General features: G+C 30.6%; 1 protein-coding gene across 3 annotated transcripts in view; it reads right to left on the bottom strand.

The window, feature by feature from the left end:
- PolZ1 (DNA polymerase zeta catalytic subunit) overlaps positions 1 to 13,472 on the bottom strand; it is a 103,442-nt gene that overhangs the window by 3,992 nt on the left and 85,978 nt on the right. For 2 of the 3 annotated variants that reach the window (XM_075370993.1, XM_075370992.1), the window contains exons 22-27: positions 13,266 to 13,437; positions 10,758 to 10,901; positions 8,818 to 9,066; positions 8,033 to 8,146; positions 3,164 to 3,354; positions 2,223 to 2,450 (exon numbers count right to left, since the gene is read on the bottom strand). In XM_075370993.1, the coding sequence (XP_075227108.1) occupies positions 2,223 to 2,450; positions 3,164 to 3,354; positions 8,033 to 8,146; positions 8,818 to 9,066; positions 10,758 to 10,901; positions 13,266 to 13,437 (1,098 nt within the window). Of the gene's footprint in view, positions 1 to 2,222; positions 2,451 to 3,163; positions 3,355 to 8,032; positions 8,147 to 8,817; positions 9,067 to 10,757; positions 10,902 to 13,261; positions 13,438 to 13,472 lie in introns of those variants that run through there. The other variant, XR_012757071.1, reaches the window with a different exon arrangement.

Genomic DNA, 13,472 nt, shown 5'->3' on the forward strand with positions numbered 1-13,472 from the left:
TCATGTGAGGACTTTGAGCCTTGACACAGGTGTGCTAGAGTAGGCTAACACTGATCCTAATTTCTTGAAGTCTATATTGAGTCTTAGGTGTACTGATATATTCCAGTAGCAATGACTCAGAATCTATAGTATATTACATTCTGTTATAATAATCTATGTATATTTACAGTAAGATTTAATTAATATAGATATTTGCTAAACAATAGCAAATGTTAAGTGTATGCACGTATGTAAATTAATACAAAAGTAAGTGATGCAAGAAAGGGTTCCATTTAAAAAGAGAATAAAAATTCAATCCAGTAAAAAAATGAACTGACTAAAAATTCAATAATTTGTCCAGTTTAGATCTTAACCAATCAAAACAAATTGAGAGTATAGTTTATACAGAGTTAAAGTTCAAGAGAAATATTTTAGGAAAGATAACATGTGTAGAAAAACAGTTAACGCTGAGTAATTTGCAGAGAGAATTAACAAGAAGGTCAAAATTGTGGTGGTTTATTTATATGATGACTGGAATAAAAATATTTGTAATAAATGATAACATAATTTGTTATTACTTATAACATATGTTTCAAAAGAATATGTTATAAAATAAAATGTTATATTTAAATGAGAAAAACAGAAGGCTAGGAATGAAGTGATAGAGCACAGTTAAGGAGAATTAAAGAAGATATGCAATAAAATTATAAAAATGGATGAGAGGTGGTTCTTGGGCAGAAAAAGGTGAGGAGAAGTTGAAGGTGGCCCAACTTCCATAAACTGAAAAAAGGACATGATCTAGTTTAGCCGCAATCATACCTAAAGTATCAACTAAGCCACCATGCCATTTTTTAAACAACTTACAAAATTTATTCTCCAAAAAATTTCCACACAACAAATCCAGAACTACAGTAATGTACTCAGTAATTAGCACAACATATCAATGGTCCAACTAAACACATATTTGTTACAAGATGCTACCCAAATCTTACCTAAGTTAGCCTATATAAAAATAAATTACCTTACAAATTACTGGCCTCTATCCCCTTCAAAGTGAACTCTTTCTGGAATGAAAGAACCCACCATTTTTCCCATGATTGGAACCACTTCTGTAAATCATCACTCATCAGGACGTTCAATATCACCTCAATTCAATGTAGATATCTTCAATGGACTTAAATGGCTATTTTAAGATTAACTAAGCTTCAATTTCATTTCTGGAAGCTGGCAGATGTAATAAGGGGAAAGGTCAGGTGAATAATACATCTGGTGATGGTGGAAATGACTTTTCTACCACAAGGTGCCTAGACGCCAACATTTAAGTACAAATGTGTGCAAATGCATTGTGTCATGGGGCAAGAACATTTTTTGTTACATCACCTGTCGACCCATTTGCTTCAGATGTCCTTTCTGAATCTCCTTAAAACGTCACACAATAGATTTTTCTTTCAAAGTTTGATTTTATGGAAGAAATTTTTTGTGTATGATACCATCAGAGTGTAAAAAGCCAATCAGTACAGATTTGATGTTTATCTGAAATTCCTGCTTCACTTCCTTTGTCAGTAATGATATTGGTTGACTCTTCTTCTGCAACAAGTGCTGCTTATAAACCACAATAACCATAACTCACAGTATTTTACCAGTGATGATACTGGAGATGAAACTTTGGTTAATTCCAGAAAATTATTTCAGCTCAGTACAGACCTAAATACAGTGTTGTTTTTGTTAAACATGTTTTTGTGCTACATGTAGAGCTCTCATGATAAAATTTCCCAACACCACATGTTATGCCAAAAATCTTGCAAAAGATTGTTCTCCTTTTGCTACTTTTGCTACATTTTGCTGTCAAATAACTAATGAAAAACTTATCAATTTACCTGCAGTCTGGTTTTATAATCCTTTCCCAAGCATTTGATGAGTTTCCAAGCAATCTTGTCAGATTTAAAGTAGAATTTACGAAAATTCATTGCCTTTAACATCATTCATTTTCTCTTCACCACAGAATAAACACACCTTTACAAAGTCACAAAAAGCAAAAGCATAGAGCTATATAGCACGGCACCATTTGACCAGCTGATTAATAAGTATTGTAGTTTGCATTATCTAGCACCTATCTATCTTATCTAGCACTTTTGGGTAGCACCTCATGGAAGTATATATCTTTTACACAAGTAACATTATGTGTATGTATATAAGCACAAACACACTATTAAAAAATATTAATCAATTCTTATATTACATACCACTGGTGCACATCAGTTCCAATTAAGGTAAAACATCTGTTTAAAGGTGGTATAATGACACGAGTAATGTAGTATTCAGCATTAACTTTTAAACCAGGATCATTTAACAAAGAATACGGTGACCTGACAAGACTTATTAAAGAAACTCCTGGATGTCCAGCCACTATTACATAAGGTACTCTTTCACCGACTCTTGGTTCAGCTCTCCTGTCTTTAGATACCCATTCTCTGGAAAGAATAGAGAATAAAATTAAAATAATATCAGCACCATTACAGAAATAACAATAGAAAACAAACAAATTCAAAAATCATATGAACAAAAAAAATATTAATAAGTGTATATGTTTTCTAAACAAATTAAACATCAATGAAATATATTATATTTTCATAAGTATTTAGTAATAATAATAATATAAATAATGTTGTTTTTCATATTATTTACACTGTGCATAACCAAAACAGAATTTTTTCCAACTGGTAATGGTTTTTACAGTACTCTCAGTACTACTGAGCGTCAATAGTACGTAGATGTCAATGAAAATAAGTATGGTTCTAGATTTGAAAAATCACTTGATCCATCTAACTGATAATAGTGAGGGGCCTAAGCAACCAATATCTGAACAAATAAAATCTACACATTCATTTTGAGGTGATACAACCAAATAATACACATAACAAAGGTTTCCACCCGCATTATGTTTTCCTTTACAAAGCTTTTATCAATAATCAACCTTGTTTTTCTTTTCACCCCAGCCAAAATAAAAACTTGATATGTGATTTAGCGAACAGTATTTCTTAAAATAAAGTTACTTGTTAATACTGTTTTGATATAACCTGATGAATCCGTACTTTTAAAACCAATTTCTACAAAAAAATCTTAAGAGGGTTAAATAAAATAAAAGTAAAAATGATTAAAATTTATAAGGTTTAGACTTACTAACCGTGCTAATTCAAGAGCAGGTACACAAGCACCAGGTCTATATGCAGATGCACCTCTGTATTCTTTAGCAAAAGTAAGTTCTTGAATACTTAATCTGCCAGTTAATATTTTAGAAAACTGCTTATTAACATACTGTTTAACTAAACTGACATCTTTAGTTTCAAATAATATCCTTAATGATTTTTCAAGTATCTATAACAAAATAAACAGAAAATACAAAGTGACAAAATAGTTAAAGATAAAACTGAAATCAAATAATTAAAAATTTATTAATAATAACATTTACTTATTTTTTTATTCCTTTTAGTACCAAACAGATACCTAAGTGAATCTAAATAGCTGCACCAACATTTTCCATGAACTTGACCAGAATGATTTTAATTTGTAAAAAAACTAACATTTTAAATATTTCTAAACAGGTAAAGGATTCTCTCTTTAATTACTTAAACACTGTGCCACTATTTCAGTCTTAGCTATTAGTAGATTCTATTAATAAAATAAATTTAACAACAAAACTAGTAAATTAAGCATGTTTTACTTAAGTTTCACGCGCAGTTTTAACAATCTGTTAAAATATTACTTACCATGATTCTATTTTAGCTAGTCTAAAACCGTATGGGATTACTACGGTAGTATTATGAAAAATAAATATATATAAATAAATAAATATCAAAGAAACAAAAGATTGTTAATGAAGAATAATTCGGTTTATTTTAAAGAATTTGGCTTATATCTTCTTATACGAGGTCTGTTCAGAAAATAACTGAACATTTTTAATTACGTGCCAATGAAGATATTTAGTGGCATGCGGTTGGCAGCATTGTGTTCCGCATAACCTACTCTGTAAACACAAGTTCTTGGATTGTTGATATCTTGTTTAGTTTTCGTGTTATTATTCGAGTGCAATGAATTTAAGTGTTAGTGGCGATTTTTGTAATGTGCGATTTTCGGGAGCATGATACAACATAAAATTTTGCATGAAACTGGGGAACTTCCAAAGAAATGTTTCAACTTTTGAAACAAGCTTACAGAGATGATTCTCTGGGTTGTACTCATTGTTACGAATGGTTTTCACGATTTAAAAGTGGTCATCAGTCGATTGACGTTGACCCTTGACCAGGAAGGCCTTCGACTTCAACTAATGACACTCACATTCAGAAAATAAACGATCTGGTGCATGCAAATCGCTGATTACTTGTCAGTGATCACCATCTGAGTACTTGCAGAAGAGGTTAGCATCTCAATTGGATCATGCTGTGACATTTTGACTGAAAAATTAAAATGCATCGAGTTGCAGTAGAGTTTGTTCCTAGTTTGATAACTGAACAGTCGAAAGAACATCGAGTGGATGTTTGTCGGCAACTTCTTGAACAAGCCGAAGACGATGAAACATTCATGCAAAGGATCATAACGGGAAACAAAAGCTGGGTTTATGGCTATGACATAGAGACAAAAGTTCAATCATCACAATGGATCAGCAAAGGATATCCACACTCCAAGAACACGTCAGTCTCGATCCAATGTCAAAGTGAAGCTCTCTGTTTTTTTTTTTGATTTTAATGGAATCGTGCATTTTGAATTCTTGCCTCAAGGTGAAAAAATGAACCGTGCGTACTATCAAGGCATTTTACAACGGTTACGTGAAAAATCTGCAAAAAGAGACCAGAGTTGTAGTGCGACAACTCGTGGTTCCTTCACCATGACTATGCGCTCACATTCTCAACTAGTCAATTCATCAGTTTCATGCCAAAAATCAGATGACTGTCCTCCCTCAGCCACCCTACTTGCCAGGACTGGCTCCTAGTGATTTTTTCTTATTTCCAAAATTAAAATCAGTGATGAAAGGATGCCATTTTGAGAGTATTGATGACATTAAAGCAAATTTGTCACGGATTTTAAAGACCATTTCAATTGAAGCTATCCAGGACTGCTTCGCGTAGTGGAGACACCGCTGGGAAAAGTGTGTGAATAGGAGAAGGGAGTACTTTGAAGGGGACAAGAACCAGTAATCTGTAAAATAAATAATAAAAATTAAAAAAACAAAGTTCGGTTATTTTCTTAACAGACCTCGTGCATCTATAATTTTATAAAATTAAACAAAACTACAAAATATTCTGAAACACAGCCTTTAACTTCACTTCATAATCTGTATTTTAACATTGCAATTATTAATACAATTAAAAGAAGGAAGAATAATATTGTATAACAACAAATTTTTATTATTATTTTCTTAAAATTCTGTCACTTAAAATTAATTACAAAATTAAGATTTTTTTAATTAATATAATTTAATTTATACTGAAATTTATTTAGACTGATGTTTCAGTTCTTTTATCCAAGATATTATACCAAAATTAACTTTCTACCTGAAAAAAAAATTATTCATAAAAATGACAAGTTAAAAAACATACTAAATAAATAATTTTTGCAGTCTTAAAGGAGTTTTTGAAATATACACCTGGCATTATAAGGATTAAAAAACTTTTTGTGACATATTCTAGAACTGTTGTTGAATAAAACTACACAGATTACTGACATAAATACATTGTGTAATGATCATGAGAATTTATACAGGAAAACTTTTTTTTAAATACTTAAATAATTGATTTTTCTAATTTATTTGATGAGAAAAACCTTCTTCTTTAAAGTGAACCATTTTTACAATGTCTTTTTTCTTAATTATTTTTAAGTGCTGCAGGTTACAATTCCTAACATTGATATAAATTTTGAATTTAAAGTTTTTATAACTATGGTTATTTTAATTACTAAAAATAAGGATGTTATGTTTTTTTTCTACTGCTTTGTCATATATCTTTTTAATTGACATATTAATGTATATTACTAATTCAAATTATCTATATATATTAAAGAACATATGAGTGATTCATAATCAACAACCAGCAAAAGCTATTGAAGATAAATTGACGAAAGTTTGTATACATATTCTTCTTATGGTGTTAAGTGCATGTAAAGAAAGGATTTCTTAAGAATTCTGAGTTTAAATGGTTTTAACCCTTAGGGTTTTAACCCTAGATAATAATGAAATTTAATATTTTTTTTAATTTCTTCGTAACTGAAGATATCAACTTGATTTTTGATGTGTGTAATCTTCATGTGAATATCTAAAAACCAATTCTACATTTTTGAAATTTGACCTTGAAAGGCGTGAATAAAAGTAAAAAAAATTTCAAAAATGATTGCAAATTTTCCCCATTTATAACTAAAATATTCACTCAATATCAGTTTCCAAACACTCTTCAGATAAACATCTAAAAACTATTTTCAAGTTATTTGAATTTTATCATTTTCTCTTCTTCTCTCTTGTAGAAGAGAGAACTTTTAATTTGATGCTTATTAAATTAAAAATTATGGCAAGTTTCAATTTGATGCTTTTGATCCTGAGCGTCATCCATCATTTCTCTTTAAATTCTCCTGTTCTTTATATCCTCCATCATTCCTTTCTGCCTTCTTCTCTTTCCTTGTTTACCTTCTATCTTCCCTTCAATTATTTTCGTTCTTAGCATGCAATCTCTTCGCAAGATATGTCCCAACCAAGATGTTTTCCTCTTTTTTATTGTTGCTGTTAACTTCCTCGATCCTTGATCTTCATTCCTTATTCTATCAGTCCACCTCACCCTCAACATTCTCCCCCACAACCACATTTCAAAGCTGTATAAATATCTTTCTTCTTTTTTCTTTATAGTCCACGATTCTCATTGCCATACACACTCCAAATACAACACTTAGCAAACCTCTTCCTTCATTTAATCTACATTATTTTTGCTGTTAACAGTCACTTAAACTTTTCAAATGCAGCTTTACCTACCCCTATCCTACTTTTAATTTTTCTGTACAACTTCCGTCCCATTTCACCAAGCTTCCAAAGCATTTAAAGAATTTTACTTGTTTTATATTCTTTCCTTCCAACACTATATTAACTGAACCTTCTCTTTTGCTCATTCTCATCACCTTGGTTTTTCCTATGTTAATCTTCATCTCTAGTTCTTTTCCTATTTTACTAATATTTTCTAACATATCCTGAAGCTCCTCCTCAGACTCCGCCAGCACTGCCTGGTCATCAGCATATTTGATCATTTGTATTTTTCAACACCAACCACAATACACTTTGCCTTTTCTATGGCCTTTTTCATTAACTCTTCTGCATAAATACCAAAAAGTACCGGTGACAGCACCCCTGTCCTGTCTCACTCCTGTTCCAATACTAATTCTTCTGATTTGTCTTCTCCAAGTCTCACTACCACCTTCTCTTTGGTATACTGGTTCCTTAATATGCCTCTTGTGTTTCCAGTCTCCACCACTGTCTTTCAATCTGTAGTAACACATTTTAATTTACCCTATCAAAAGCTTTTTCCCAAACAATAAAACAAACATACACATCTCTATTCACTTCAAACATCCTTTCTCCAAGCATCTTTAGGCATCCCACTTCATCTTGAGTGCCTCTATCTCCCCTAAAACCAAATCTGTCCATCCCCATATCCATTTCAATCTTTGCTTCAAGTCTCTCGAGCATTGGTAACAATGTGATGGTAATTTATGTTTATAATTCTGATTACGTATTTCATGAGTAAAGCTGCGATGGGAAATCTATAAACCAATTAGGGTCTTATGTTGACCAAACTCTGAAGAAATTACAATACACTAATAGTTTTTAAATTGAACAGGGTTTAATTTTTATTCATATACATGAATTTAATGAACACAGGGAGGTCCAGGGGGCAGAGCCCTAACAGGCTAAAAATAATATATATGAGTAAATAAGTATATGAGAACAATATACAGATATTTTTATACCATAATTAAAGATGAAACGAATATCTTAAGTTTTACTGTTTAAAAAAATACTTACCTTAACAACAGCAGGGCACCCATCCCTTCTGACAGTTTCAATTCCTTTATCATCAAAGACAGGCATCTCTTGATCAGAACTTTCATACATATATCCAACATATCTCTTTTTTGTCTAAATAAATAAACACAGGCATTATAAATAAATAACATAATCCATAACATTTGACCTGTTAATCTATGAACTAACATACTGAATATGAAATCATGCTTTAAGTGAAAATTAACTGTAAAAAAAGTATAACATAAAAAAAAGAAGGTTTAAATCAACATTATTTTCTAAATCAAACAATGTCTAAATCTACTAAACTTTACCTAAGCCTGTGTCAGTGTTCACTCTAAATCAACCTTCTTTAGAGACTGTTGCTGGGGTTTCCGTGTTGGTTGTAGTACTAGTGCTTGGATTAGGTTTTGAAGCAACTTTATTATTCATAATGTGTTCAGTTTAAACTATTTTATTCATTTAGATTTAAATATATATAATATGTAGATTAAACATTTTTTTTTGTGAGTTTCTGTATTCTGAATGTTGTTTAAATGCAATGAATGCAAAAGTACCAGTAAAATGAAACTGGCTCCAGCTGTTAATAGTTTATACTTACTTTATACTCTTTCTATACCAGGATGACCAATACCTATCTTCATATGATATTTTCAAGATATAATGATGGACACATTCAGTTATATTTACATCATTTACAGTTTTACCTGAAAACTCAGAAAATAAATTCTGCCTTAGTAATGAAGAAACATCTATCAGATAAAAAAACTATGTATTCAACCTACCTGAAGTATACAAGGTTGGTATATTTTTTCTAATTTCAATTTAACTGGTTTTGGATTATCATTTGTAACTGCTTCTGCTATTTCAGCACCAATCTCAAATGCCTGTTTACGCGTTCTACCAGGAACAAGTACAAATAATGAATCGGTATCACCATAAACAACCTGGGCTCCCCATTTTTTAGTATTATTCACCATTGCAATTGCTCTTTCAAGTGTTTCTCTTCCTTTGCTGACAACACTATCACCAATCTACAATAAAAAAAAAATTTAAGTACAATTTTTTTTAACTTTTTTAAACTATAATTTAAAAAAAAAATTATGAAAGCGTTAGAATGCAGCTGAATTTTTTCCTGTAATTTAAGTGAAAAAATTAATTAATGAATTGATGATACCTAGTCAGATAACGTGTAAAATACAGTTATAAAAATATAACATTCTCCAAAATTTACGGAAAAATGATTAATTGCAGACATCCAACAAAATTATTAGAAAACATATAACAATTTGATTCTATTAATTAATGTATTCTAGCGCACAATTCCAGTAATGATCATAATCAAGAATTACTTTTTCATTTGTTAGAAATGAATTAATTTATAAATTTCTTTAACACAGGCCAACAACAAACTTACTCTGAAATATAAAAGTAATTCCTATCATCTTTTGAGTTTCAGAACTCTACCGATAACAGAAGGTAAGTTACAGTTAATAAAGCAAAGAAAAAGGACAGGGCCAAGCCATCAAACACTGTCATATATAGCATTCAATTGAAAGTTGCCAAAAATTTATGAATAAAAATATTATCAGAAACCTTCAACCAAAGGAAACATTTTCAGTCTTTTTAGTCAAACATGACTCAAGCCATTAAAATGTCATTCCTTAGATATTACATCTATATAATTTAACCAGCAGAATACATTGACCTAATGGATTGAATGCAGGATTCAGATTGTAAGAAAGACACATGAATTTTTAAAAAATTCTGCAGTACTATAAATCATAACAGAAAAACAAAAGATAAAGATATCAGTTTAGTAATTTTCTGTGAAACCATAATAAGCTGAGGCTGCAATACTATGCTTGGAATTAAAAACTAAGAAATAATACAATATTGGGATCGCCAGGTGAGTTTTATAGGCAGAAAACTGTAGGGATTTAGGTTAATATGGTAACCCAAAAGGGAATGGAGAAGTGAGAGGAATGGCAAAAAAAAAATTAAAGATGGAAATGCTGACCCCGTACGATAACGAATAAGATGAAAATAATGAAGAAGTAGTATAGAGATTTATACTATTAAAGTATGGATTATTATAACTCATTCTGCTCCTTTTGCAAGAAAATTTTATAAACGTTTAAGAAGTTAAGAAATTTAGGAAATCTAGAAGAAAATGATAAATCATAAATATAACTAAGAGGTGGTTTTAAAATAAATTCTTTTACTTTAATTTAAAGTTTAAACTTTAAAATGGTAATGGCATTTTCAAATTAGCATTAGCTAATGTTACTGCTGGTGGATTCTTAAATTTGACAGACACATTTTAAGAATGTGTTTGAAAAGTAAGTTTGATTTGAATCATGAGAATTTATTTAATATATCATTGCTATGTGTTTTTATATTTCAAGTATAGCAATCAGTTATGTCAGTGTGAAAACAGCAGCAGCTTCAATTTATGAGGATAGTTGCAAAAGTGACAGCAAATTTACTGAAGAGAGTTTTTAAAAGTGCTTTATTAGATCAGTCTGTCATCAAAAAAACTTAACTTTTTTTTAAATTGCTATCATCACCAATCATTATGGGATAAGTATACAAATTTTTTTCACTTTTAACAATTTAGTAAAAATATCATCAAATCCACAGGACAAAATATTTTAAATTTACTTCCAAGTCAAAAAAAATTACTAAGTTGAAAGAACAAAAACAAAAAAATTAATTCAATTACCTCAACAGAAGGCATCCTTCCAGAGAAATTTGCTGCAGTGTAACCATAAGTAACATTAGCAATCAATTTAAGGCCCAATTGTCTGTTATGTAGAACACGTTGTAATGTTTTGTTACCTTTATTCTCTTTTAATGACTTTTTTACCTACAAAAATTAAAAATGTAAATATTAACAGCTGAATAATTAGTACTTTTAACATTTTGAGAATGTTTATGTCCATAGAATTCCATTTCATATCAATCAATTTCATAAAAATTATAAACTATCCTAATTTTAATTGTTAATTAATTATCCTAATAATAAATTAATTAATTAATAAACGTCCTACATTAACACATTTGGATCTCAACCATAAATTTCATAATTTCTCAGCATACTAGGGATTTTTAGTATTCTCTTGATTTTTTTTTTTTTTTGCTGCCATCTTAGAGATGACAATACCACTCTTTAACTTATGTAATGCCCATAGATTGATCACCAAAAGCTGTTTGAATCTTTCTTATTGCTGCCTCTACTTGCGTGCCAACAAGTTTCTTGGTAAATTTAATGCAGATTTTCTGCTCAACCCGTTCAGTCATGCTTAACGGCAACAAAAACATAACAAGCACTACTCATATATTTTACTTTCATGACTGCTATGCAGTGACTGGCTGTAATAGTAGCAAAACAATCATATGCTACCAACACTAGTCAAGGTCATATTCTGTGACAATCCACCCAAGCACTACAACTGTTTACCACAATAAAAAATAAGGTTGGGTATTTTTTACACACCTTATAAATCCATAATTACTATCATATATATATATATATATATACATATATTTTTCTTCCTCTAGCATTTGCATTTACATTTACACCCATCGGGTTGGTCTAGTGGTGAACTCATCATCGTGAATCAGCTGATTTCAAGATCAAGAGTAATAAGGTTCAAATCCTAGTAAAGGCAGTTACTTTTATACAAATCTGAATGTAGATCATGGATACGGGTGTTCTTTGGTGGTTGGGTTTCAATTAACCACATATCTCAGGAATGGTTAACCTGAGACTTCATTTAGGTTTCATTTACATTCATATAAATCACCCTCATTCATCCTCTGAAGTAATACCTTATGGAGGTTCCAGAGGCTAAACAGAAAAAGAGAGAGCATTTACATTTACATACCCCTCTACAATTAAATCAAATAAACATGGTTGTCTTATAAACTGTGTTGCAAGTTAGTTTGATTCTTTACAGTATTTCCCAAAAATTTGCTTTTATTTCAAACTTTATCAACCCATCTAATTAAAAACACCACTTATTAGGCTTTATTATTTTCCTTTATCTATGTTTACATTTATATTAACAAAAATATTAAATTATTGTATAATATTATACAACAAATAAATTATAAATAGTACAATGAAAACTAATTCAAAAATTCTTTATACTTCTTTTCTGCTTATATAATATTGTTATCAAACAAATAACAAAAATAACACAAAAAACTTAATAATATGAAATATTTGTCACTTAGTATATGATCACATGATCACAAAAACCTTTAATACAAAAGCATGTATCTCCAGAGGTAACATAAGGTGACTTATCACTCATCAATCCTCATTCAGTATCCCAGGCTGTACATGAACTGTGGATAAAGGAGAAGAAAGGCTTTTAAAATATTTTTTCAGAATCTATTTATTGGGGTCTATTGAACCACATATGATCTAATTAATTTTACTTACTTTTGAGATATTTTTACAAAGAAAAATATTATGATTGATCCTAGGGGCTGAGCCAGAGACTCCTGAATGTATAATATGCAGTTGACATCCTGAGCTTTTCTTTTTTCCTGTTTAGCCTTCGGGAATTACCAATCAGATATTACTTCAGAGGATGAATGAGGACGATATGTATGAATGAAGTGTAGTCTTGTACAGTCTGAGTTCGACCATTCCTGAGATGTGTGGTTAATTGAAACCCAACCACCCAAGGATATGGGTATCCACAATTTAGTATTCAAATCCATATAAAATTAACTGACTTTACTAGGACTTGAATGCTGGAACTCTCGACTTCTAAATCAGCTGATTCAGAAAGACGTGTTCACCACTAGACCAACCCGGTGGGTTTTTGTACAATATGGACTCAGGGAAATCATCCCAAAAAGCCAATAACATTTGTTCTGCTGCTAACAGGTAATATCCAGCATGGTGCCACAGATGGAACCAGGGTGGCAGCTGATGCAATTCCTTTCCTATGAACCAGTCTGAAGAAGTAGCGACGAAGGGTAATGAAAGATGCACACTAAAAGAAGGGAATGACGAATCCTTAAGAGGACTGTTTATTATCAGAATAGTTTCCCAGAATTGTTGACAGTACTTACTTACTTTTTTTAGCACAAAGGATATTGCACTTAATTAAGAAGAAGCAAATAGGTAACCATAAGATATACAATGACTGTGTCACATTTTTAAAACTAATATACTAAAAATAGATGCATGAAATAAAAGAATCTTACAAACCATAAGCCTGGTTTCCAATATCTCTTCTAACATTATTGGTAAAATGCCTCTTCTAACTGAACTATTAACAAATGCAATACCACTTGGAGAATAATTTAAGCTATCCTTAAGTTTAAAAATAGTTTTAAAAGGAAGTCGAAGATGAGTGCAACCAAATTCAAATAATTCATATCTGTAATAAAAATAACAAAAACTACATACAATGAC

The sequence above is a fragment of the Lycorma delicatula genome, chromosome 7 (assembly GCF_047948215.1).
Source record: "Lycorma delicatula isolate Av1 chromosome 7, ASM4794821v1, whole genome shotgun sequence".
Lineage (NCBI taxonomy): Eukaryota > Metazoa > Arthropoda > Insecta > Hemiptera > Fulgoridae > Lycorma > Lycorma delicatula.